At 38.3% G+C, this 25,418-nt stretch overlaps 1 protein-coding gene across 1 annotated transcript in view; it reads right to left on the bottom strand.

Annotated features, from left to right (window-relative positions):
* Window positions 1–24,262, bottom strand: part of LOC135703577 (protein unc-13 homolog 4B-like) — a 30,773-nt gene extending 6,511 nt beyond the window's left edge. Inside the window, exons 1-7 of the mRNA XM_065224825.1 lie at window positions 23,654–24,262; window positions 8,512–8,752; window positions 3,770–4,101; window positions 3,529–3,700; window positions 2,878–3,470; window positions 2,405–2,629; window positions 1,834–2,335 (exon numbers count right to left, since the gene is read on the bottom strand). Coding sequence (XP_065080897.1) covers window positions 1,834–2,335; window positions 2,405–2,629; window positions 2,878–3,470; window positions 3,529–3,700; window positions 3,770–4,101; window positions 8,512–8,752; window positions 23,654–23,760 — 2,172 coding nt within the window. The 5' untranslated portion in view covers window positions 23,761–24,262. The remainder of the gene's footprint in view (window positions 1–1,833; window positions 2,336–2,404; window positions 2,630–2,877; window positions 3,471–3,528; window positions 3,701–3,769; window positions 4,102–8,511; window positions 8,753–23,653) is intronic.
* Between the last annotated feature and the right edge of the window lie 1,156 nt (window positions 24,263–25,418).

Genomic DNA, 25,418 nt, shown 5'->3' with positions numbered 1-25,418 from the left:
TTTATTAATGTCTTGATAAAATACTCTATAAACCTGTTCTATCATTATTAAAGCAATCATAAAACCATTTGGTTTTAAATGAGAGTAAAATGCGTATATTGTTGCCTTCAAGGCTTTTACACTTTTGTATCATAAAATCTCCTCTGTTTACAAATTGAACTTTAAGGATGGATCCTCATAGTGAATAAAAACCAAATTTATGACAAGGATATCTCGAAGCATAAACGAAGTTGGAGGAAAAATTCAAGCGATGCTAACGACCGAAGGAAAGTCGATTTCAGTAAAAAATTAGTTCTTTAGAAGAACCAGCACGTCCGGCGGAACGGGTACCATCAACGACTGAGCATCTGGTGTCAAAACAGTCTGAAAACAGCCTACTCCAGACCTTGCGAATAGATGAAGATCGGAATAACTTGCGTCAGTACCAACAGAAAACCACTGAAACTGTCAGTTAGCGGAAGTGTTCACAACACCGTTGGTTTCCGATCCATAGCTGCAATTTTATTCGGTGAAAGAGTCATCACTTGGAAAAAAATCATTCATATGTACATTCCTGCATCGTTTGATGGTGCACTTCCAGAACCATCCGGAAGAAGGGGATCTTTTCGGGAATGATCGAGGTTACAGATGTGCGAAATGCGAAATGTTGTGAACACATTCTGAGTAACTGCTTCCAAGACATCGGGAAAGAATCGCCTGGAAGAGCGCTGAATCAAGGGGGGAGCTGGCTGTCAAATACGAACAATCGTCGCCTACCTCGCATAACTGGTTCCAAACGTAAACAAGCCAAAAGAAACCTACACCGTTTGTTTACGTTTGGAACCAGTTTCATACAAGTATGATCAGTAGGTTGATTTGACAGTACGTCCCCCCCCCCCCCCCCAGCGCTGAATCGCAAAAATATATTTTTATTTCTTAATGTTAAATAATTAGTTAAATCGATGTTTTCCGTGGACGGACTCAAGTTTTTCGAGGTTTTCACGTACATTTCACATAAAACTTTATACGGTACATAAAACTAGGCCACTTCATGAGAACTATTTTATAATTTGGGAAATTCGGCAGTTTTTATTTTAATTATTTTGATAAGATCGGATGGTATTTATGAATCGTTTTTTATCTTGATTGTTGTTTTTCTAGTAAACTTAGCAAGCAGCTAGGGTAAATGGCTCGGATAATGGTTTTAATTGTTGCCAAATATCTTTTATTGTAGCTTAAATACGGTTTTGAAATGGATCTCAATGCGTTTATTGTACAACCATTTTGCAGTAGATCAATCTTGAAGAGCTTCGAAAATATACCCTTAAGAACCTTCTCCAGAGTGGGCCAAATAGACAGATTCTAGCATCGATGAGGTTTTGCTGGATGCATCAATGGCAAAGCAGTCTTGACCAGGGTTTTATGAATGTTGTTTTATAGTAGCTTTGTAGTATTTCATAAAACTTAAAATGTTACTTGGGTGGCGTGGGTAGCATTGGAGCTCAGCCCGGAAAACAAGATCGACGGAAAACAAATCAAGGAAAAAACAACAACATTGGTTAAATTTATGCAACACTCATTTCGAAACAATAAACAATTGAACTCGTAATGAATTTGACAGGTAAGCATTTTATTGACACAAATCTTTCGTTATGTTCCTAATGCGTAGAATTATGGTGGTTTACGGTGTCAAAAATTACTTTTCAACATGCTTCAGTCAAGTTTCCGGAGAGCAGAACCGGAACATTTTTAGGTGTTTGTATTGAAAAAGTGATATCATAGCCCTTTGGTACATCTAGGTGAGAAATGCTAAGAAATTGATCGAAATTTTGTGTCTTAATTCAGACTACTTACCCCTATACTTCTTTTCAAGAAACGATTCAGTGTATTCGGGTCCGGCCATGCTAGTTCCTCCCAAAAATTTTCCATTTCTCGCACGATAGCCAAAAATTTGGCTGCGGATGAAGATTGTTTCGGTTCAATCCCCGTTTCCGGTTCTAGCTTGTCATTGTCGATTGCGTGACTCAAGCTTGACAGAGCCTTGAGAGCGAAGACATCACACCAATGGATAATACCATTACTGAACCACTCGTGGAAATTCACAATGTCCGAATTGTGAGCACTTTTGAGTTCTTTGTCCGTTTCCTCGAGGAAAAGTCTTATCACAATGTAGAGATGGAAAAGCGTTGTGCTCATATCTAATGCATTCATTTCTCCGAATCTGTTGTGTTGATCCATCCGGATAGTAAGCTTCTTAAAACCCTTGCAAATAGTTTCCACGATGTGTTTAATATGAGTGACAAGACTAGCTTCGTGTTGTTTGCAAATTTCACGAGTATAATCAATCTTCATAATGCTGCAATAAGATAAGAAGGTATGTTAAATGTTACGCAGTTGTCCTAATCCAAAATAAACAATAAGTCACCTTTTGAATTTGATGTTGTAATACGTGGAAGAACGCTTGATGTCACTAAGCAGCAACTGAATCATCTTGATGGAATGCTGTAATTTTTCTTCATTCGAGAGATTCGCTTTCATTGTATCTTTCATGATTTGGTCGAACCAATTTCGAGCTCCAGTCCGAACAGCCAAAAGCGTAACTTCTGGGATTGGAAGCTTGGGATTTTGTTCAATTTTGTGTTTTAAGTACCTGTTGGGGGGGTATTTAAAGTTGTATACGGCTATTTTAATATTGTTTTTCGATTGTATAAAAGCTGTATAAATTTTATGTACGTTTTGATTATGTCAGAATTGAAGAAAATTCAAACAGCTTAGAAGCATATTCAGTGACTTTTGACTTAATATAACTTCAAAAATCACAAAAACTCAGAAATGTACAGTGTTTCTTAAATATCAGAACATAAAGTTTATAACTGTTGATCTTGATTCGATACTTACTCATATTCATCCGGAGAAAATAAATCTATATCACAATTACTTCGGATGCCCTCCAACTTTGCCAGAATGTTGAGCACCGAAGTCACAGTCTTGACAATATCATTATCGCCGGCAATGCGTTTCCTTAATTTAATTATCACAGCGAAGCACGAGGGCAGTATTTTCTTAACACCTAACCAGAATCTCTTCAGATCATCTTTTTCAATCAGGTTATTGCTGACAGACGCGCAAATTTTGTTCAACAGGCTCTCAAACAGACTAAATGCGATCGGGTAGGTTATGTGAACCGTGGTGTAAGCATTCCAATAGATAAGCACCTTTTCGCTGTCACTCAGATCGGCACAGATGGCATGTTGCTTGAGAATCGCTTCTCCAGGAGAAGTAAACTTCCCCGACCACCAGTATCGTGCTACGCTGGAACTGTTGAGCTCATATTCGAGAAACATTTTGGTGAGCATTTCATGATCTCGTCTGGATTTGTCTTTGTCTTTGCCGGAACTGAAATGGAATCTTAGCTTCACCGTTCCTTGTGGATCGGTTCGCTTGCTCTTACTTAACGTGCACCATGTTACTAAACCGGATGAAGTAATTGTCTGGAAATGCAATATCATATAAGCGTCAAGTTAATTGAAATTTCATGCTATTTATTACCTCGATGGCAATGCTTGCCCGTCCAATCAATTTCTGATACGAAGCCTTTGGTCTAAGGCAGCTATATGCATACTTTTTACATATTCGAATAGTTTTCTGAACCTTGTTAATGTTGTAATTGTAATGGAAAACCTCCACAATCAAATTTTCTTGACTTTTCTCCACCGTTGGTCTAAATTGATTTATATATAAAACATTATTTATATTGACATACATAGTTATATACATCATCGCTACTCACATAGTAAAGCATTCTTTCCACACTGGATTATGCGTTTCCTTGCGGATCGTACTTCGCTCCTTATTTAATAGATCCGTCTGCAGGTACATAACCACAAACGGATTAAGTGCTCCCTCGACGCTGGATCGTTCATTCAGCTTGGCCTCGACCAGTTCTACTCGAAGGTATGCTTCAGACATTGGTTTGAATTGAGCCCGTTTCAGAATTTCTTCATGAGTTTTTTCGTTCATTTTGAACACGTCTTGGGCGTAGGAAAAGAGAATCTTTTCCGTGACTTCCTGTATATTACCGTTGATAATCTCGAAAAGTACCTTCTCGTAGAGGTCTCCAAGCTGTCGTAAATGAAACAAAATTAAATCAATCAATGGAAAGCTGGGTTTAACTCCTTTAAATAATGCTTTGTCACAATATTTTTTTTTTATTATAGTCGCTTTAACGCTCTTGGGTCATTCGTGACTTGTGCGGGGGTGAGATTTGAACTCGTGACTTTAGCGTGAGAGGTATGGATGCTAACCTCTACGCCGGGGTCGCCCCCTTTTGTCACATTAGATTGGAGGAAAGATCCTGACTTGAACCAAAACCGATCATGTAATAGATTTAAGGCGCTAGCAGAGTATATGCGAGAATACGACCCAGTTAGAATAGCCCTCTTCATGGAAACTCTATGCTTTGACTGTATATCAATTGCCGAACTTAATTTAACACCGGGCTCGAAAATGTTATTGAAAGCTATTGAATAATTCTGCAATCCAGTTGCGATTATTTTTGATAGACAACAAGTAATTTCACAACCCTGTCAGAAACTCAGCAAATCTGTTAAATTCAACTCTGAAAATACCCGGTAGTTTTATGGTAAGTAGCTGCTACGCACCCCCGAGATGGACAACCACTAGATGCTAGATGGGCTCACCGGAGAGCTCATTGGACGGAGACCAGTCGTCATGTGCATTGGGGGAGCAGATGTACCAACGCAAGAGGGTATAGCCTGCTGAAAGCTCTGGCAAAGTTGAACGTCAGTCTGGTCAATTTAGGAATCATCAGCACCTTCCGCAAAGATGGTAGGGAATCCATTATCGACGTTACTTTCTGCAGTACGTCACTAGTGGCAAGTATGAACTGGAGAGTGTGCGTAGAGTACACCCATAGTGACCATCAACCGATCCTGTACAGTATCGGCGAACGCGGTGGAAATGCGGAAGACGAAAGTAAGCGAGCGGAAGTGGAAGACGAAGGCATTCAACAATCTCTTCAACGAAGCTCTAAGGGTAGACAGCAGCGTCCCAGGCCTAAGAGCGAATGAGTTGACCGAATCATTAGCAAGGGCATGTGACACAACTATGCCGAGAAAACTGGAGCCAACGAATAGGTGGCGTCCAGCTTACTGGTGGTACGAGGAAATTAGCACCCTCCGTGCTAGTTGTCTTCTAGCCAGAAGGCGCGTTCAGAGAGCAAGAACTGAAGCAGGCAGAGAGGAGCGCAGGGTGCTGTTCCGAGCGGCCAAAGCTGCACTAAAAAGAGAGACAAAGCTGAGCAAGTCAAACAGTTTCAAGGAGCTGTGCCGAGATACCGACCTCTGGGGCAACGCATACCGAGTCGCGATGGCGAAGATCAGAGGTCCAACGATGCCGGTTTAAATGTGCCCCAACAAGCTGAAAGTCATCGTGGAGGGACTTTTCCCACAGCATGAGCCACCTACACCATATGGCGAGGAAGATGAAGACAACGTTGAACAAGTCTCCAACGAGGAACTTATAGCAGCAGCGAAAGGGTTGAAGGCGAATAATGTTCCCGGCCCTGATGAAATTCCCAACGTGGCGTTGAAAGCGGCAATCCAGACGTTCTCGGACATGTTCAAGATTGTGCTGCAGAAATGTCTGGACGAGGGTCAGTTCCCTGATAGGTGGAAGGTACAAAAGCTTGTGCTGTTGCCGAAGCCCGGAAAACCCGTGGGGGGATCCTGCATCGTATAGGCCAATATACTTGTTGGATACTGTCGGAAAGCTCTTGGAGAGGATCAACCTGAACAGGCTGACGAAATGCACGGAGAGTGAACACGGATTGTCGGAGAGACAGTTTGGATTCCGGAAAGGAAGATCGACGGTGGATGCAATTCGGACAGTGATTGACAGAGCAGAGAAAGCTTCCAAACAGAAGTGGAGAGGAAATCGATACTGCGCCGTGATTACGATTGATGTGAAGAATGCATTCAATAGCGCCGGCTGGGAGGCCATCGCCAACGCGCTCCATAGAATGAGGGTTCCAGACTACCTCTGCAGGATTTTAAGTAGTTACTTCCAGAATCGGGTCCTGGTCTACGTGACAGACGCGGGGCAGAAATCGCTTAGAATCACGGCGGGAGTTCCATAAGGCTCCATTCTAGGTCCCACGCTGTGGAACGGAATGTACAATGGCATGCTGACGCACAAGCTGCCCGAAGGAGTTGAGATCGTTGGCTTTGCAAACGATGTCGTCTTGACGGTAACCGGTGAGACCCTGGAAGAAGTGGAAATGCTGGCGGCCGAGGCAATAGATACGATTGGTAACTGGATACAAGGAGCGAAGCTGCAGATAGCCCACCACAAAACAGAAGTGATGTTGGTCAGTAACTGCAAAGCAGTGCAGCGGGCAGAAATCACCGTTGGAGAGCACACCATTGTTTCGAAGCGCGTGCTGAAATATCTTGGAGTGATGATCGACGACCGGCTAAGCTTCAACAGCCACATCGAATATGCTTGCGAGAAGGCGGCAAAGGTCATCAACGCAATAGCCAGAATCATGCTGAAAAATTCTGGTCTAAGCAGCAGCAAGAGGCATCTTCTGGCTAGTGTGTCCTCATCGATACTAAGGTACGGAGGTCCAACCTGGATTGAAGTGATGAAAACGAAGCAGAACCAAAGGAAATTGAGCAGTACGTTCCGGCTCATGGCCAAGCGAGTCGTGAGTGCCTACAGAACCATTTCGATGGAGGCAGTATGCGTTATCGCCGGTATGATCCCAATCGGCATCCCCTTGGCGAGTGCTATATGACGAGAGAAATCAGGGGAGTACGAAAAATTGTGAGAACGGGGTCGATGGCTAAGTGGCAGCAGGAGTGGGATGCAACAGAGAACGGTAGATGGACACACAGGCTAATACCGATTCTTTCACCCTGGGTGAACAGGAAGCATGGATAAGTCAACTTCCACTTGACGCAGTTCCTGTTTGGTCATGGCTGCTTCAGGAAGTACCTGCATCGGTTCGGACACACAACGTCACCCTTCTGTCCGGAGTGTGGGAATGTTGAAGAATCACCAAAGCACGTGGTCTTCGAATCTCCTAGATTTGATGCTGTGTGAGAGGAGATGCTCGCCCTTAGCACGGCGAATGTCGTCGAAGAAATGTGTCGAGAGGAGGGCACCTTTAACGCCGTCACCAGAGCAGTAACGCATGTCAGCGCTGCAGCGAAAATGGCGAGAGGACCAGCTAGAAAGTAGTAATGTGCTCACACAAGTGCGAAGTGAAAGCCGAAGAACTCTCCGTCGGAGTAGGGTGAATCCACCGGGAGTTAGCCGAGTAAAACATTACGCTGGGAACTAAATGGCTCACAAATTGGAAAGACGATCAGCGAAATGGAAGCGCCAGTTAGCTGAGGTAAAGTGAGGTGCGTAAAGCACAGCCCCTCAGAAGTAATACGACAAGTGGTTCCGGAGGAAAAGGGCAAGGCAAGGTTTTAGTACGGTAAGAATCCCACACACCATGTCACCGCGACCGTGCACCCGGTCGTCAAGCAGTGGCATTATGGCCTTTTTGAAGGTATCCTCCTTGCCAAAAACACTCACAGACATTTTCCGATCTCGTCGAGCTGAGTCAATTTATACGACACTCGGCCCTTTGGACCTCGAACCGGACTGTAAGAAGCATAAGAATACTAAATTGTAACATACATGAATGGCACACTATCAATCACATACAAGAAAACTCAAAAATGTTTGACAATTCTGTGTCCGTCAATTTCTAACTCAAACCTTACTTTTGCATGTATAACAACTTCAATCAGTACCCCGAACAGAAAAATCATTTTATATAGGCTTGTTCGTTAGATGCTTTGCGAATACGCTTGACTGAAATCAGGTCTACCGCTAACGAAATTTAAGTGGCAACTTTGTAAACAAAAAATCACCAACTAATAATCGCATACCAATTGGCCAACTCTATCCAGATGATAAGCTACTTTGCCTGTAATTAACTTCACGAACAAGTGGTATGTAAACAATTTGAATTTCAATTTCTCAAATGTTTATCTCATTTTCCCGAGCTCGATAGAACAGCCATAAATCATACAGGACGGCGCTGAAGTGTTAATTTGCTTTCCAAAGTGGCAGTTTCTGCTTTTCTTTAGCTTGACATGCTTTGTTCGAGAGGTGATGCGACGGCTGAGGAAAACCCATCCGTTGAAAAACACTTTCACTCATCGCAGTCACCATTTAGTAGACCAAGTGGAAGCAGAGAAATGGCATGGCCTACTGCCTATCGATAGGAAATCCATTAAAGCGAGAATTTATTTTTAACTCATCATGCGAACGCCACGTAATGAACCATTTGTTGAGCCGTTCGCGGCTATAAATATTGTTACACAACTCTTGAACGATCTACTTTGGATAGGTTCTAATCAGGATGATGCATTTAATGTAATTTACTTGTTGCACCCAGGCATGCCTAAACAAAGAAAATCTTTTACCAGCGGGCAACGGATCTATACTTACTGCGTCTTCATCGTACTGCACATCGATCGAGAAATCCACTGGCGAAAAATTTTGTACACCGTTACTTATAATAACTGCTGATGGATTGATTTGTGGTTTGGCGTTATTGACGATCAACTCCTGAGTTGCATCAGACTCATCCTGCAGTGTAACATCATTCTTCGATTGTAGAAGGAAATGTGTGGACCGTTGTTTGAAAACCGTACCGAACTTTTCAAAAAATGTTTCCTTTTCCAAGGTCCTAAAAGAGGAACGAGAATTTATTACTTCGATTTATGATCAAAATTGCTATGAATGTTAGTTAATCATTTCGAGAAAAATCCCATAAATTCTAAAATAAATTTATTGGCCATCTTTCAGAGCGATTGCACTCAGTTGATTCGATCCAGTTGTTGAATGCATAATCAATCAAATGTGTTGGAGAAATAATGAACACAAATGGCAGTGCGTCATGAGTCAGTTCCTATAGGTCGGGGTGATTGTAGCGCCCCAATGGGGGAAAAAAATCCCACAGCATGAGTTCATTAAGTTAAGATTTAAAAAATAAAGGAAAAGCATGAACATTACATTGTGTATGAATTGCGTGTCGATGTAACAGTATCGCAAATAGATTCATTTCCGTTGAGACCGTGGAACGATGACTGGTTTTCACACTATCATAAAGTATAAGAAGAAGCTAATTTTTAGGTAAACAATGCATAGTCGTGGCAATTTTGCTTATGTCGTCATTTATCGACACATATTTGGAAAACCTCGTCAAATCTGTTTGAGTGATGACTCAGTGCTGTCATTACCTTCCGGTGAAGAAACGGTATGTTGACTGTATTGAACGTTTGGGATTTTCATTCTTGACTATTCATTTTATTAAATTTCCGATTTATCGAATATGTAGTTAATATATTAATTAATATTGTTAACTCTCCTTCAATGCGGCATGATTTTCACGAGGGCAATTAAGAATTGAATTTTGAGATTTTTTCATTTGTTTTTGATCACCTGCGTTGATCGCAACAAATATGTACTAACCAAAAGCACGTGTTGGGACAGTCGATGACGGCTACGCAGGATGAAACTGTTGTATCATAACAATCAGAATCAATTCGATTTGTTTTCACATTGTGGCTAGAATCCAAATGAACGGGATTTTCTTTAATGCGAATACCAATTAGTGTTTTGATGAGCGAGCATGTTTAAAGAAAATAAATTAATCGCATTGTGCTTTTGCTAGTTGATTGTTAAGCTGTTTCACCCATTCCTATCTGTTCCATGTATTTTGACAGATTCTTGCATCAAATTTTAATCTCGCCGATTTTGGTCTAGTTGACAGTGAATTTGACACTTTTTGTTCGCTGTTTCCATGGATTTTATGATCATTGTTTATTTACTTTGAAAATGCCCCGCTGAAATCCTCGTAACCAGGCTTGCTTCCACTCGCTTGCTATAAAAAAATGATTTTCTGAATTTTGAAATCATTAGATGTTATAATGATATTTTGTACATGTTAGATACAAGAAGAGGTTGAAAGGCAAGTGTTTGACACATAAAACCTGTCAAATTCGCTTTCAGATAGTCACAATCAGCGGTTTTACGACTCGCGAGCGCTCACTCTGAGTGAACGCTCACAAATCATAAAATTGCTGATTGTAACACTCTGGAAGTGAAATTGACAAGTTTTATGCGTCAGATACTTGCCTTTCAACATCTTCTTGTATCTAACAAGTACAAAATATCATTATAACATCTAATGATTTCAAAAATCAGAAAATCATTTTTTTATAGCAAGTGAGTGGAAGCAACCCTGCTCGTAACCAAATAAAGCTCGATTGATTTTAGAATAGGTCCTATGTCCATTCGCCACTTGATGCAATCTATTTTTTAAAATTTTGATTGCATGTATCAATATTGCATGTATCCACCGCTGTAGAAAGCGAATAAAGTTAATCGATTCTTTGATGGTCAAATGGACATAGGAATAAATGTTTTCAGTTGATGCCTAGATAAATTAAACGTGCACCATTTCCATCAGTATTTAAGATACATTACACGTTAAAGCGGTTTTTTAACAGTAATATAGTGATTTTTTTTACGAATTGACAGACTATGTATCTTAAAGATTTTATCTCTAACGGATTATTTTGTATAAATAGCTGACATAACGACTTTTTAATAGTTATTGTAGCACTGAAAAAACTAATTTGTTCACCTCGATGGAATTTTTTTGAGTGGTCTACAAAGGTGAGGATAGAGAGGACTGAATTTAACATTTGATAAAAGAAAATGCAATTTTTAAGCTTATTTGGAAGATACCTTGAGTTAGTAGTAAATAAGTTTTGAATTCAACCATGATCTCAGAACATCCAAACACCAAGAAAGACTTTGAACCTTTTCCACGAATTTGGGCACTTAAACTTTAAAATCAAACCCTGAAGTTCTAAGAAGTATGCTGAATTTCTACAATACTCCTTGAGCTTCTGCGAAATTTCCTGAACTTCTACGAATTTCAATGATCATCTACAAGTTTGAAATTCGTAGAAGCTTAAGGAGTATTGTAGAAATTCAGCATACTTCTTAGAATTTCAGGGTTTGACTTGAAAGTTTCATCCAAAATTGGCTGAACTCCTACGAAGTTACTTGTTAAGAAAATCCCAGTACGTATATGAAGCTTTACGAAGCTCCTCGAATTGCTACTTAATTTGCTTGACTTCAACAAAGTTCTCAGAATTCGTATGAAGTTTGCTACAGTCCTGCAAAGTTCCCTGAACTTTTTTGAGTTTCGTTGATTTTCTGCAAAGTTTCCCGAGGTTAAACAACGTTTCTTGAATTTCAAAGAGATTTCTTAATCTTTTTTAAGTATTCAAAAGTTAAGAAGTATTAAGAACAGCCCTGAAGTTAAGAAGAACTTGTATGAAGTTTTTTTTTATAATAAATGATACTTCCTATAACTTCAATGAAGTTTTTCAAACATGTATAAGGATCCCGGTTCTACATAGTCTTCCCGAATTTTTACGAAGCACTCTAGATTTTTCAAAATTCTCTGGAGGTCTTAAAATTTTCCTGAATTTGCATAAAATTTCCTGAATTTCTTTGAAGTCCTCTGAATATCTAAATAGTCCCTGAAATTTAAAAAATCAAACGTAGTTAAAGAAAAACTCTAAACGTTAACGAAATTTCCCGAATTTCTGCGAAATTCGCTAATTTTTTCTAAAGTTCGCTTATTTTTAAATAGTTCTATAAAATTCGCTGAACTTACACAAAACTATACAAAATTCTCTGACGTTCACTAAACTGCTACAAAGTTTGCAGAGCTTTAACAAAGTTAGCTGAATTTCTATAAAATTTGTTACTCTTCAAGAAAGTTTCCTGTCCATCTGCACAGTTCAATGAATGTTTACGAAGATTTTAATCTAGAAGATCTACGAAGTTCCTTGAAATTCGACAACGTTCCTTTTACTTTCAAGAAGTTCTCTGAGTTTCTATGAAGTTCTGAGGAATAAAATGAAGTTCTCTTATCTTTTACAAATTTCTCTTGACATCTACGAAGGTCACTTAAATTCTGGGATCACCTTGTTTTATAGATCGGAAATTTTAAAAGTAACGGGGACGACATGTATATGCACCTTGAATCCCTGAACAGAATAACTCCCGCTTTATTTATGTCAGAGTAAACAGGTATAATAGTGAGAATTTGTTGTGATTTCTATTCTACTCTTATGGAATGTGGCTAGGGCATCGTTAAAGTGGAGGAGCCTGGAGGAGGGGCACAAAACTGAGAGTTTCCCACCTATAGAAAAATCCTGAGTACGGCTCTGGTCATTTACCTATTTCGTGTGGACCTGCTCCGTAGTAACTAATTGGCCGTTATTTCCAATCTAAGTTCATACCTTTTTCGTGACACCTAAATCACAGACAAACAGACGTAACTCTTCATTGTGTATCTTCGTTCATGCATTTAACGGTTGATTTGAATATTATCAGTTCCGCGAACTACTCGCCGCAGCGCTGGCATCGGATCACTTTGTCGTTTCTATATATTCTATAGAACTTTTATGCAATATTGTTTACGAGTTAGCGAGCAAGCTTGTTTTCCGCGAGAAGCCAGATAGATGTCGCTACTGAGGTTATATGTTTTGAGATACTATGTTTTCATGAACAAGTTTTTCAAAGAGTTACGTCTGTTTGTCTGTGCCTAAATCTTCATAAATCTTTACTATTTTTTGCAATGGCCCATATTTTAGGGTTATGAATCAAACTGGAGGGTGATGTTTCCAGAATCGAACACCTTTTTGTTTAAAGTCTAGGAGTAGCATAAATAGTTGGAATACTTATACTAATTTTCTAAAAAAAAAAAGATTAAAAATAAGCACTCCAGGCAAATCCATATTGTCAGGCTTCGGACGTAAAAAAAATCCAATGACGTTTAAACTTTGCTCGTATGAAATTGACACTCGTATTTGGAATTTGGAAGTACACTATTTTTATACAAATTGTACTTAATATATATGACGGAAATTAGATCTCATTTTGCGCATCATTGAAATCTAGATGTTTGAAAGTTTGTAAATTGAAATGGCCGTACCTACAAAATACGAGGAGCACTATACTTCCATGCTCAGTAGACTGACCCACATTTATATGAGGGAAATTTTTTATCATTATTTCAACGGGTCAACCCCTAGATTTGAGCCATTAGGTGAGAAAACAACTCTCTGAAAATTTCAGCTCATTCGGATTTAACACGAGCTGGAGCTTTTGATTTCAAATTTATATGGGGATATTGGTTGAAATTTATGAAGAAATAATATTCCTGGTTCAGCAAACTCAATTAGGCTCAGAATTTCATATTTAATTTCATGATATATATTGCGCTTACTATTAATATGTTGTTTCACCATGTTTAAAGACATACATAGGTATGTTGCCATATGGATACACTATGCATTTAAGGGTTAAACTGTCGGTGTTGCATAGTTGAAAGCAACAAAAGATTCAACTTGATTCCATTTGTCACATGTTACTAGATTTAATTTTGACCACTACGGCTTTAATGATGCTGGCAGATCACTGAAATATTTACATTTATATATGATATAAGTCTGTCTCATTTTGCTATCGTTATATCATAGCAAGATAAAATATAAAAAACAAACAAACTGAACATTACACTGTTATGATGTGCGAGAGATAAGCAAACGTATTGTGTTTAGCAGAATCCAGAGCAAATTGAATGAATTGAATATCTTCAAAGAATAGAAGGAACAAAATTGCTGGTTCCTTATAAAACTAAACATATCTCGATTACTTTTTCAAAGGCACGTATCAGCTTTTGTAAACAATGCATTTTATCGTCGATTTGGCTGAGTCATTGAATTTTTGGATTTGGATTTGAAAATGGCGTCTGGCATCGATATCCGGCCTCTACACGTCGTTCCCTTTCCAGAAATACCCGAATTGTAGGGTATTTGACAGTTTTTCTGGACTCGATGGCTTGGATTTCAAAATGACGTCTGGCATCGATTTCCGACCTCTATACATCGTTCCTTTTCCGAAAATAGCCATATTTGTAGGGTATTTTACAGTTTTTCTTGACCCGATGGCCGCCAATCGGTGGATTCCAAAATGGCGTCTGACAACGATTTTTGGTATCTACACGTCATCCCCTATCCGAAAATACCCATGTTGTAGGGCATTTGACAGTTTTTCTTGAACAGATGGTAACCATCTTGGATTCCAAAATGGCGTCTGACATAGATTTCCGACCTCTACACGTCGTTTCCTTGTTGAAATTACCCATATTGTAGAGTATTTGACAGTTTTCTTGACCCGATGGTCGTCATCTTGGATTCCAAACGCCTGGCAATGATATCAGGCCTCTATAGTAGTAGTAGTAGTTTCTAGTGAAAGAAATGATCTCCATCACATCACTAAACATAACCACGAGCAATGACGAAGAACTGCATCCCAAACCCCATTATAAACAAGGACTGGATGCATCCAATGAAATTTTTATGCACAAAAAAATCATAACCAATATAGGAAAAAATTCGGTAAGATCCTTCCATTGCATTATTTTATGATTCTTCAATATTGTACATTAAACACAACTACACATAGTAACTCGGAGCGTTTGGTACGGTATGTCACGCATCCTTCCACCCCTGTAGATTCAAGAAATGTTCCCATTCATTTCCAAGAATCATCTTTGCGGCAAATACAACGTAGTAGGCCGGCCGTATTGATGTTTATATCATATCTCAGATATGCTGTAAACATCAATTAGACAAGAAAAATGATTAGACCTCATCTAACCTAATCATTTTCCAGGATGCTTTCTCGTACTGGCTGCGTTTGTATTAGATTAGATTAGATTAGATTAGACTAGATTAGATTAGATTAGATTAGATTAGATTAGATTAGAACCGATGGTCGCCATCTTGGATTTGAAAATGACGTCTGGCATCGATTTTCGGCCTCTACACGTCGTTCCCTTTCCGGAAATAGTAGAGTATTTAACAGTTTTTCGTCCCCTTTCCAAAAACATTGAAATTGTAGGGTATTTGAAAGTTTTTCTTGAACCAATTCCAAAATGTCGTCTGACAACGATTCCCGGCCTCTACACGTCATCCCTTTTCCGGTTCCTGTTCTCACATTGCACAGTAACATCTTATATGGACAAACTTTCGAGACATAACATATTAAGGAAGTTCATGTGAACACTAGCGCCGCGTAGTGAGAGAGTTCTGATATAATATGACCATCATTCGAAAGGATTTAGTCACCTGAACAACTTTGTTCAAGACAGTAAACTTCTATATGGCCAGGTTTTCGAGATACAGCTTGTCCAGGAAGTTCACTTGCACGGTAGTGCCGCTTAGTGAGTGTGTTCTGAACTAATATGACTATCATCTGAAAGGACTTGGTCAGCTGCGCTACTTTGCTCAAGACAGTAACTATCTATTTGACCAGGCTCTCGAGATACAGTTTACACACATGCACACTAGCGCTGCGTAGTGAGAGAGTTCTGAACTAATATGTCCACCATACAAAAGGACTTGGTCACCTGAACAACTTTGCTGAAGACAGCAACTTTCAGTATGGCCAGGATCACGAAACATTCTAACTTGGGTCCAATGTTCCATATATTATAACGCCCGTCATAAGTAATATAAAAATGAAGCGCCTCTAGCGGTGTAGTTCCCAATTAAACCTTAATCCAATGACACAAGCGTGTTGGTCTATCCCAGTACAACAGCTTTGTCCAAGATAGTATAGCTTTGTATATTGAAATAAATGAGATAATCCACCACAGCCCCCATTAGTGAAAATCCCATAAGCTGTGGGTATCCTTATAAGGGATACCGGTAATAAGGATTTCTGACTGTATGCGTGTGCGAGCTACCAGTTACGCCAAATTGACGATCAAATGCATTGTTTACGTCCCTTCGAAAAAGTAATCGAGATATACATTTACAATGGTTTGTGCAAATGTTCAAATGGAATAATTAAATTTTGGGATTTGGTGATGAGGATGAAAACCATTGGTACCCTAGGAGTGAGAATCTAAATTTTTGCATCAGTCTAATATGCTATGGTCAGAATCTTGAATGTATCCTACTTCGCGACATACTGGTGAGAATTTTTCACTACTCGCATTATTTATTTTACAATTGTTGCTCATTTTATCAGTCCATTACTTGTTTCGACCAGCAATCAACTACGCAGTTTGGATTTGTGAAATTTCGAAAAATATAAGCAATGTTGAAAATATTCGAAGAGTAATCAACTGACATTTAGGGTAGGTGTTCCAGTAATAGTGTAGTACCTATAGTTACGGTATGGGCGTTGTGCCGGAATAATGAAGGTAAACTGAATAAAGTTATTTTTATCGGTATCTCTCCTTTAATATTGTAGATTTGCATGTTTAAAACATAACATTAGCTCAAAAATAACTGAAACCAAATAATTTTCCGTAAGATTTTGACTCCTTTGCACCTATAGTTGTGGTAGTGTTCCTACAATAGTGGACCCATAAGAAACAAATGCGTTATATTTACCAAAGTTAACAACTACCACAATTACTGGAACAGTGTTCAGTGGGGGACGAGTTTTTGAAGAATGTATACGATTTAATTAAAATGTAATATTTTTCTAGCAAAAACGAGGTTAAAGGCTATAGACTGACGTATTTTTTAATAAATAAATTGTCTTATGTCGTTTTCGTTTTTGCGGTGTAGCACTGGTGTAGTGTAAGCAGGAATAAGCGCGAGTCTTTGACAGCTCAACATTATTTGTTTATAAACAAAGGTGCATCCTATATCAACACCCTAAAATATTTCGGTGTACGGCAGTGTAGCACCGGTGTAGCTACACCGCAAAAACGAAAACGACATTAGTTCCTCCGCTACTGGCTCACCCACCCTAGTATGCAGCCATTCAAGCAGGTCATGGATTTATTTTTAATAGTTGTATTTTTTTGCCATGATTCATTTTGCCTTGTCTTTCAAAGATTCCTTTTTAGTCTAGCTGCGGAGCGATTCACATCTGCTTTTTTTCATCTAAAAAAACCCACAGATATTTTGGAATGCCGAGCATTTCGAAGACAACTCCGATTTTCATCCATCATCATTGCTGGAATTCGGTCATTTCAACTGGCATAATGATATTTTTCTATAAAATATAGCAGGAAATCGTCGTTTCTTCTTGAAATGTCGTCTGAGGCAAACATGTATGAACATAAATGGTCTATAGAAAAAAATACGGATGATAAAAAATAATCATAAATTGGGGCCACGCAGCCTGTTTTGGATACTTCTTCATGATCAAAATGTTTGTTAATTTTTTACAGAAAACGACTCCTTTTGTTTTCTCAACTCAACTCCCTCACTCAAGTAGGGGAAACAGCCCTATTGTTAGCAGCGTTAGAAGCCTATTGTTGTGTATGAAAACCTCCATACCCAACAATAGGCCTCTAACGCTGCTAACGTAACGCAACAATTGGGCTGTTTCCCCTATTTAGTGAGTGTGCAGTAGTCCAGAATGGGAATTTAGCAGGAATAGTAGTCCTACATGGCCGTTGAAGCAGATTCATAGTTGAGTTCAGTTCACTCAAATTCGCAAAATCGTAGATCACTTATCTTCTTATTCTTCTTTATCGCATATCTTATCATCATATTCTTCTTCACATCGCATATTAGCTTATTGCGTGCTCTCAACTTAGTGTTCTAAATGCACACTTCCACAGTTATTTATTGAGAGCTTTCGATGCCAATACCAATGCATGAATTTGCATATTGTGTGGCTAGCACAATGATACTCTATGCCCAGGGAAGTCGACAAAATTTCCAAACCGAAAGATTCCCGCGACCGGACCGAGAATCGAATCCGCTGCCTCCGGCTTGGTAATACCGTGCCTTCACTGACCAGGCTATGAGTAAAATTTTCCAGGAAATTCTTTTTAGATATGACGAAAATCGAGAGAGGTTTTACTCAGTGTATTAGTATGTTCGTATTCCTAGACTAAAAGACTTTTTTGAGGAAAATATAGGAACATTTTACTCAGCCTACGTTTTTGCGATTTTGAGTGCAAGAACCACTCAATTTTGAGTCGAGCCTTTGGTGTAATATTTAGTCGTTTGGTGAAGTTCTTTGTGCTTGAAAAGTCTCTGGGTGCCCTTCAAATTACTTGATTTTCTTAAACTAACTTTTATTTTTGAAAATAAAGACATATGTTGTTTGGAAAACTTGTAGAGCTGAGTTAATTTCAAGCAACCTTGTTAAAAAAAAAAACATTTATTCTGTCTTTTAACATTCTTATTTAAGACCAGAGCTGTTACAGCTATCGGGGTAAATGAGCGGATCAACAAGGGACAGCACGACTCATAGCGGCACCGGTGGTGTAGTGGTAAACGTGACTGTTTATCACTCCAAAGGACCTGGCTTCAATCTCAGTTGGTCCGTCGGGATTGTCTGAGGCATAAAATCTCTAATCACGGGAAGCAAATTTGTTGATCCTTGAATCATGAGTGATGGATCGATAGGTAGGGTCCAGGTGTCATTCACTCTTCACTCTTCATGAAGGAATGAATATTCAGCGATCGTAAAATGGCTGTTTGTGACCATCTAAAAGCAAAATTAACATGTCCCATGTGTCTAACATATACTTTATAATCTCTTCTTGTATCTTGCAAGTACAGTATATCATCATAACTAATGATTCTATAATTCCATAGGCCTGGTAAAACATTTTTTCTATGCCATCATGGCACAAAGTTTGACTCAAAAAAAAAACATCGATATTTCGATTTCGCTTATAGTGGATTTTTTACTGGTTTTCATGCATCATGCGTTGTGATAAAAAATAAAATTTAAATTAAACAGTGTCAATTGGCAATTAATTTTAAGGAATGTAGGAAATGTCGAAATTGGTATAGACGTGTTCTACAAAATTTTAACAGAAATAATTTCGGAAGAAATACCTCTGAAGAAAAAAAGACGTAACAGAAACACACAAAATCCAGTCTGGTTTAACAGACAAATAAAAAACTTGAAAAATCGGAAGCAAAAAGCACATAAAATTTATAAAAAACACAATAGTAGTAATAATTTATTAATTTATTTGGATCTATGCGATCAACTGAATTTACTGCATTTGAAGAATATAATGCAAAAACTGAACGTGAAATAAAGTCCTTTCCTTCAATAATGCATCTAGACGAAAATGTCGGTGATAGTTCGGAAAAAACTGTAATCTATTCGCAAAATTTTTTCAAGAAATTTATACGACATTTTCTGAAGAAGATCGTGACCGCGATTATTTTGCATTTTATCCAGAATTTTCAAGGGACATTGGCCTCAATCAACTTCAAGTGCAGGACATTTTGCAGGCTTTCAAAAATTTAGATGCCTCAAAAGGTCCTGGACCTGACGGAATTCCTCCAATATTTATTAAATGTCTAGCAATGGAACTCACTGCTCCATTGTTTTGGCTTTTTAATATGTCCCTGGAATCCGGAACCTTCCCTAAAATTTGGAAAAGCTCATTTCTAGTACCTATCTTTAAATCTGGTCGAAAATCTGACGTACGTAATTATCGTGGTATAGCCATTATCTCTTGCATTCCTAAGCTTTTCGAGTCAATTATCAACGAAAAATTATTTCTCCAAATCAAAAATAGAATTACTGACATGCAACACGGCTTTTTCAAGGGTCGTTCGACCTCGACCAACTTACTTGAATTTATAGACTATTCATTGAATGCAATGGATAATGGAAACCACGTAGAAGCTCTCTATACAGACTTTAGCAAGGCATTTGACCGCATTGACATACCAATGTTACTCTTTAAACTGCAAAAAATTGGAATTAAGTCAGGGCCCTGAAATGGCTTGAATCATATTTAACTAACCGCCAACAAATAATTAAATTCAACGGAAAGAAATCGAGCCCAATTCAAGTCACTTCAGGCGTCTCCCAAGGCTCTCATTTGGGACCTCTCCTTTTTATTCTATACGTAAACGACATATCTTACATTCTCAAAAAACTTAAATTGCTTATTTATGCCGACGACATGAAGCTCTTTTTGGAAATAAGAAATGAAGAAGACATCAATATATTCCGGAATGAAATACACATATTCTACATATGGTGCAAAAAAAGTCTACTAGAATTGAATGTAAAAAAATATAACTTAATATCATTTAGTAGAAAAAGAACAACTTCAAATATTTCAATTGCATTAGGAAATCAAACTGTAGACAAATGTGAAAGAGTTAGGGATTTAGGAATTATCTTAGACTCTAAGCTAACTTTCATAGACCATTACAATACAATTATTCACAGGGCAAATAACATGCTAGGCTTTATCAAGCGCTTTTGCTATAACTTTCAGGACCCTTACACAATTAAAACACTATATATTGCCTATGTGAGGTCAATACTGGAATATTGCAGTATTGTATGGTCTCCATTTTCAATCACGCACGAAGAAAGATTAGAATCAGTACAAAAACAATTTCTATTATACGCTCTTCGTAAATTAGGTTGGACTTCATTTCCTCTTCCATCATTTGAAGCACGCTGCATGCTTATAAACTGAGTGGTGCGAAGTGAAATTTTCTTCATTTTGGTAGTGTTGAAATAAACGTTTCATCACCGTCGGTTGGTAGAGAGAAGTGTCAAACGGCTTTTTGTGCAGAGCCGATTCGTGACTTTGTGATTGTTTGTTAACATTGTTCATAGCTGGAGTTTTTACGGAGTGGAATAAAATTCAGAATGAAGTGTTTTGCTCACTTTTGCAATTATAAAGATGGACACGACGAAAAGCGAAGCCTATTCAGGTTTCCCAAGGATTCAGCAGTACGAAAAGAGTGGCTCAGTTTCTGTGAGGTGGATCTCAATTTTCAAATCAAACCCAGTGACCGTATAAATTGTTGCAAATCAGAATGTGGCCGACGATATCTATGGAAGTGCTGTTGAAATTCCCTGGGACCTCCAATGGCAACGATTTGAATTCCCTCCAAATCGTGTGAAACTCGAACATGAAAACTCTATAGAACCCCCGTAGAACCTCGCTGGCAGCAACTAAAATATCCACTGAAACCTCTTCTGTCGCGGGAAAAATCTGTTGAAATTTCCTGGAACTTTTGTACTATCATCACAAATCTCCTTAGAACGTTCTCCGAAGTCACAGTCGTTCCTGAGCGAAAAAAAATCGGAGGGGTTTTTTTCAGCGCAGGAGTCTACTTTGGTCCAAAATACGCAATAATACTGTTATTTTTAATTGTTTGAGTCGTTTCGAATCACGTTTTTAAAAAGATCAAAAACATTACTGAAAAATATTAATTTTTTTATTTTGGACGATAACAATACTTCTATCTATTTCAACGAACCACAATGATAAAAAAGTGGTTCGATTTGACAGCTCGAAAGTGGTTCGATTTTGAGGTCCGTCTTCGCACCACTCAGCTTATAAACATACAAACATTAAAAGAGCGTCGTGAATATGCAATGGTTTCATTTGTAAATGATATCGTTTCGCAGCGAATTGACTCAACAGAACTTTTATCAAAATTAAATTTCCATGCACCCACTCGGCAACTCCGAAATCGAAATTTATTTGCCATAAAACATCATCGCACAAATTATGCAAAATATGGGCCATTAAACCGCATGATGGCCTCTTACAATAAACACTGCGAAACCATTGACTTTACAATGTCTCGGCATAAACTAAAGCAATATTTTTATTCCATAAGAAATAACAACTCATAAAAGAAAAGACAAGAAAGCTGACACTACTTTTTTATATAAATATATATTTAAGAAAACAAAACTGTATTAGTTGTACTAGTCTACGTTGGTTGACGAAATAAATAAATAAATAAATAGATAAATTTGTGTTGACGAAAGTGATAAATTTGTGTTGACAAATGATGTAAACGCTTAATACTTTCTCAGCAGTTTGAAGGTATGATAATCTAAGTTTGAGTCTTGCTAGACCTATTGTAGAACTGGTTTCTTGGGTGTGTGTGAATGTTTCCTCTCTGGAAAATATTTTGGACGAAAAAAGAACTGTAACTAAAAAGTATTAAAATTTGTAGCTCCTCATAAAAAAAAAGTTCAGTCGGTTGTCTTTTGACAAATGAAAATTAAATGCGATGTAAGAGCGATATGGCAAGGTGGATCTGATAGGTCCGAGCCCTCTTAAGGAGCAATTTACTTTTATGAAATTGACTAATTCAAGCCCAGTTTTTTCTACGCCTTCGTATGTTTTGAAGCAAAGGAAAGTTAGAGCGAAAAATGTGTTTTACTATTCTTCTCGGATGATAAAGAATTAATTACTAAATGTAATTTATTCGATTAGCTCGCATCCAATCGGAACCTCCAAATCTATGAGACATTCGGTAAGACTGCGAAGATTTATTGCTCTGCTTGCCACAAAAGGAAAGCAAGGCAGTTTTCGCAATTTATGAACACGATCCAGCGGCCCATCTCTAATACGTATGGAGCACTACCCAAGCAAAGTCCAGCATCAAAATTACAGCAAATTAAAATCAAGTTTTGATATCAACATCAAACTGAAATCCTAATTTGATTTCAGTTTATGCAATTGATACATTTTGTTTTCATGTTGCTGTACATTTGCTCTTCAAAAATATGTTGTTGCGGGTTTGTTTTCATTGCCTTAGCATAACATCAAATTGATTACTTGTTTTGTTATCAACAGGAAAAATTGATATCAAATTGAGTTTTTAGTTTGCTCTCACTGATAACAGAAATAGTTTTCAATGTGATGTCACAGGAATATTTTTTTGCTCTCAATTTTGATATTTTAACCGTTAAAACGACCAAAACGACAGCAACCTGAGCAATCATTATCAGCGAAATCACAACATCAAATTTAGATTTCAATTTGATCTCAGACTTTGCTTATAAGCGTGTGAGTGAGTACCCGAGCAAAGTCTGAGATCAAATTGAGATCTAAATTTGATGTTGTGATTTCGCTGATAATGACAATTTGATATCAATTTTTCCTGTTGATAACAAAACAAGTATTCAATTTGAGGTATTGCTAAGGCAATGAAAACAAACCCGTAACAACATATTTTTAAAGAGCAAATGTACAGCAAAATGAAATCAAAATTTGGTATCAAATTTGTCAATATGTAAACTGAAATCAAATCACAACATCAAATTTAGATTTCAATTTGATCTCAGACTTTGCTCGGGTAATCAGTGTAGTCCAGTTATTTTGCCGCTTCGAGCTTTATTTAGAGTACTGATTTGCACTGAAGGCGAGTGTTTATGTCTCACATTTTGTTTATATTATGCATGTTTGATCTGTTGGCTCTAGTTTGTTAGCAGTCGTCTTCTAAAAGAATACGTATTTATCATAGTGCTAAAATCGTAAAGTAGCTTTACTTTCGGCACACGAGACCGGTTGACTCTAATAGTACGTTCATACCGTAGCTTGTTTCATTAAAGTGACGCTGGTTCAACCGGTTTTCCACATCACAGAGTGTGAGAGAGTGGTCTGAACGAACCAACCGAATCGCATTCACTTGTCGAGCGCGGGGAATCCCCAACATGATGGGTTATTTTTAATTTTTGTTGTTTCCCTTCCCAAGGTGGCGTTTGTGGCTTTTACCTGCTATTTCTGCCTTCCGACTTTGAAGAGCTCCACCTGGTCTGCAGGGCATCTAATGTGTTTTCTAGGAAGTTTTTAGTATTTGACATACTGAGGCGCATCATCATCCGTCACTCGCTGGGAAACTCTGGTAAATGTCAACGTGTTTACCGTTGAGCAAATGGTATCTATGCAATCCTTTTACTGCAGCTTCTTCTCCGTTCTCCTAGTTTCACTATGTGCGCCTGTTGGTAATGGTCACGTAATCACAAAAATCAGAAAACATGTGTCAATCACACTCTTTCTCGATTCTTGATGGCTATTTTTGCATCGAAATCCCAAATAGCTTCAACGGTGCAGCACACTCTCACTTTGTTTTGAACTTTGCGCTTTCTTTTCTTCTGGGACGAGAATTTTTCTTTTCGGGAAAAGTCACCGACCAGAAAATTGACCTTTCCTGTAACAGTTTTTTTTTCTCTCTTGATGCTCAAAATTTGATCCACCCACAACCCACTTGGTTTGAATGACACTTGCTTGTTTTCTAATATTCAATATGAAGTAATCTCTTGACAATAAATTTATTTGAGGGCAACTAAACGCGACTCAGCTCGCTCAGCTTTCCGTAACGACTGTCCAAAGTGGCTTACTGGCGATGTAACTAAGTAGCATCCACGCGTATCATGCTCCGATCGAGAGCGGGAGAGATTCGCCTTGTTGCTTTTATATGTATGTGGGTACAGGAATCCTCCTAATAGGTGACTGATATATGGTTGATACAAATCATAACAACAAAAAATCCGCTGAATTGGTTGGAGTACAGCCGAGAAAAGTGGTGCGTGGTTGTACAACTTCTAACCACTGGCAGACTGGTTTATCGAATCTCAATAAGATGCTGCACGCTGAAGACAAACGGTGGTTTGTTTACCTTCGCCTGTTACTCGATTCAAGTAGATTTGAGTTTTTAAATAAAAAGGAACAAAAGATATCTAAACAAATCTAAAATAAAACATTAACAAATATAGGGGAAATGGATGTAATGTTGGCCTAAATGCCCCTAATTTTGGGCCCATACATAAATTCAGCAATAGCGACCAAAAATATCAATTAGTACCTTCCCAATGACGCGTTCATCTAGATAAAATTGATAAATAACAGATTTTTAGCGATGGCCCCAATCTTAGATCCATAGGCCAACATTAGAGCCATTTCCCTATTTATTATTTTCAAGTCCATGCGAGATCCAAATCGCTATCAAATTCGTTCAAATTTGACACATTTGTTGGAGATATCAAAACAATCTAACAAGGGATTGTATAGTTGGCCCACCCTAATGAGCGTCCATCTCCCCTTACAAAGGCGAATGGAAGCCGTCATACTGTATGACATTATTGGCGAGTGTTTGCGCCCACTCTTGTGGAACCAGTTTAAAATGCATTTTGTTTAGGTTCTCTCAGGGGTTTCTCTCTTTTCTCATCCTGTTAAGCAAGCATTGTAGACAGTGTGAGTTAGTATTTAAAATTAAGTGACCAACAGCGGCAAAGCGAATCAGACATGGAGGGGAGAACATCCCATAATGCACTGCTGGGCTAAAATGACTATTTGTAGAAAAACAACGATAACTTTTCCTCAGATACATTTTACGGGTAACGTATTGTGCTTGTTTTCATCTGGAGATTACACAAATAATTTCTGATCATGAAATCATAACATACTTATGTTCTGGTGCGTTTTATTGTTGTCGTGTCTCAATGTTGTGGTGTACAGTGCAGCAAATTTTCAATTCATT

This window comes from Ochlerotatus camptorhynchus, unplaced genomic scaffold (genome assembly GCF_037179485.1).
Source record: "Ochlerotatus camptorhynchus isolate MF236.1 unplaced genomic scaffold, CSIRO-AGI_Acam_v1.1 ptg000216l, whole genome shotgun sequence".
NCBI lineage: Eukaryota > Metazoa > Arthropoda > Insecta > Diptera > Culicidae > Ochlerotatus > Ochlerotatus camptorhynchus.
This window is presented reverse-complemented; position numbering and strand designations above follow the sequence as displayed.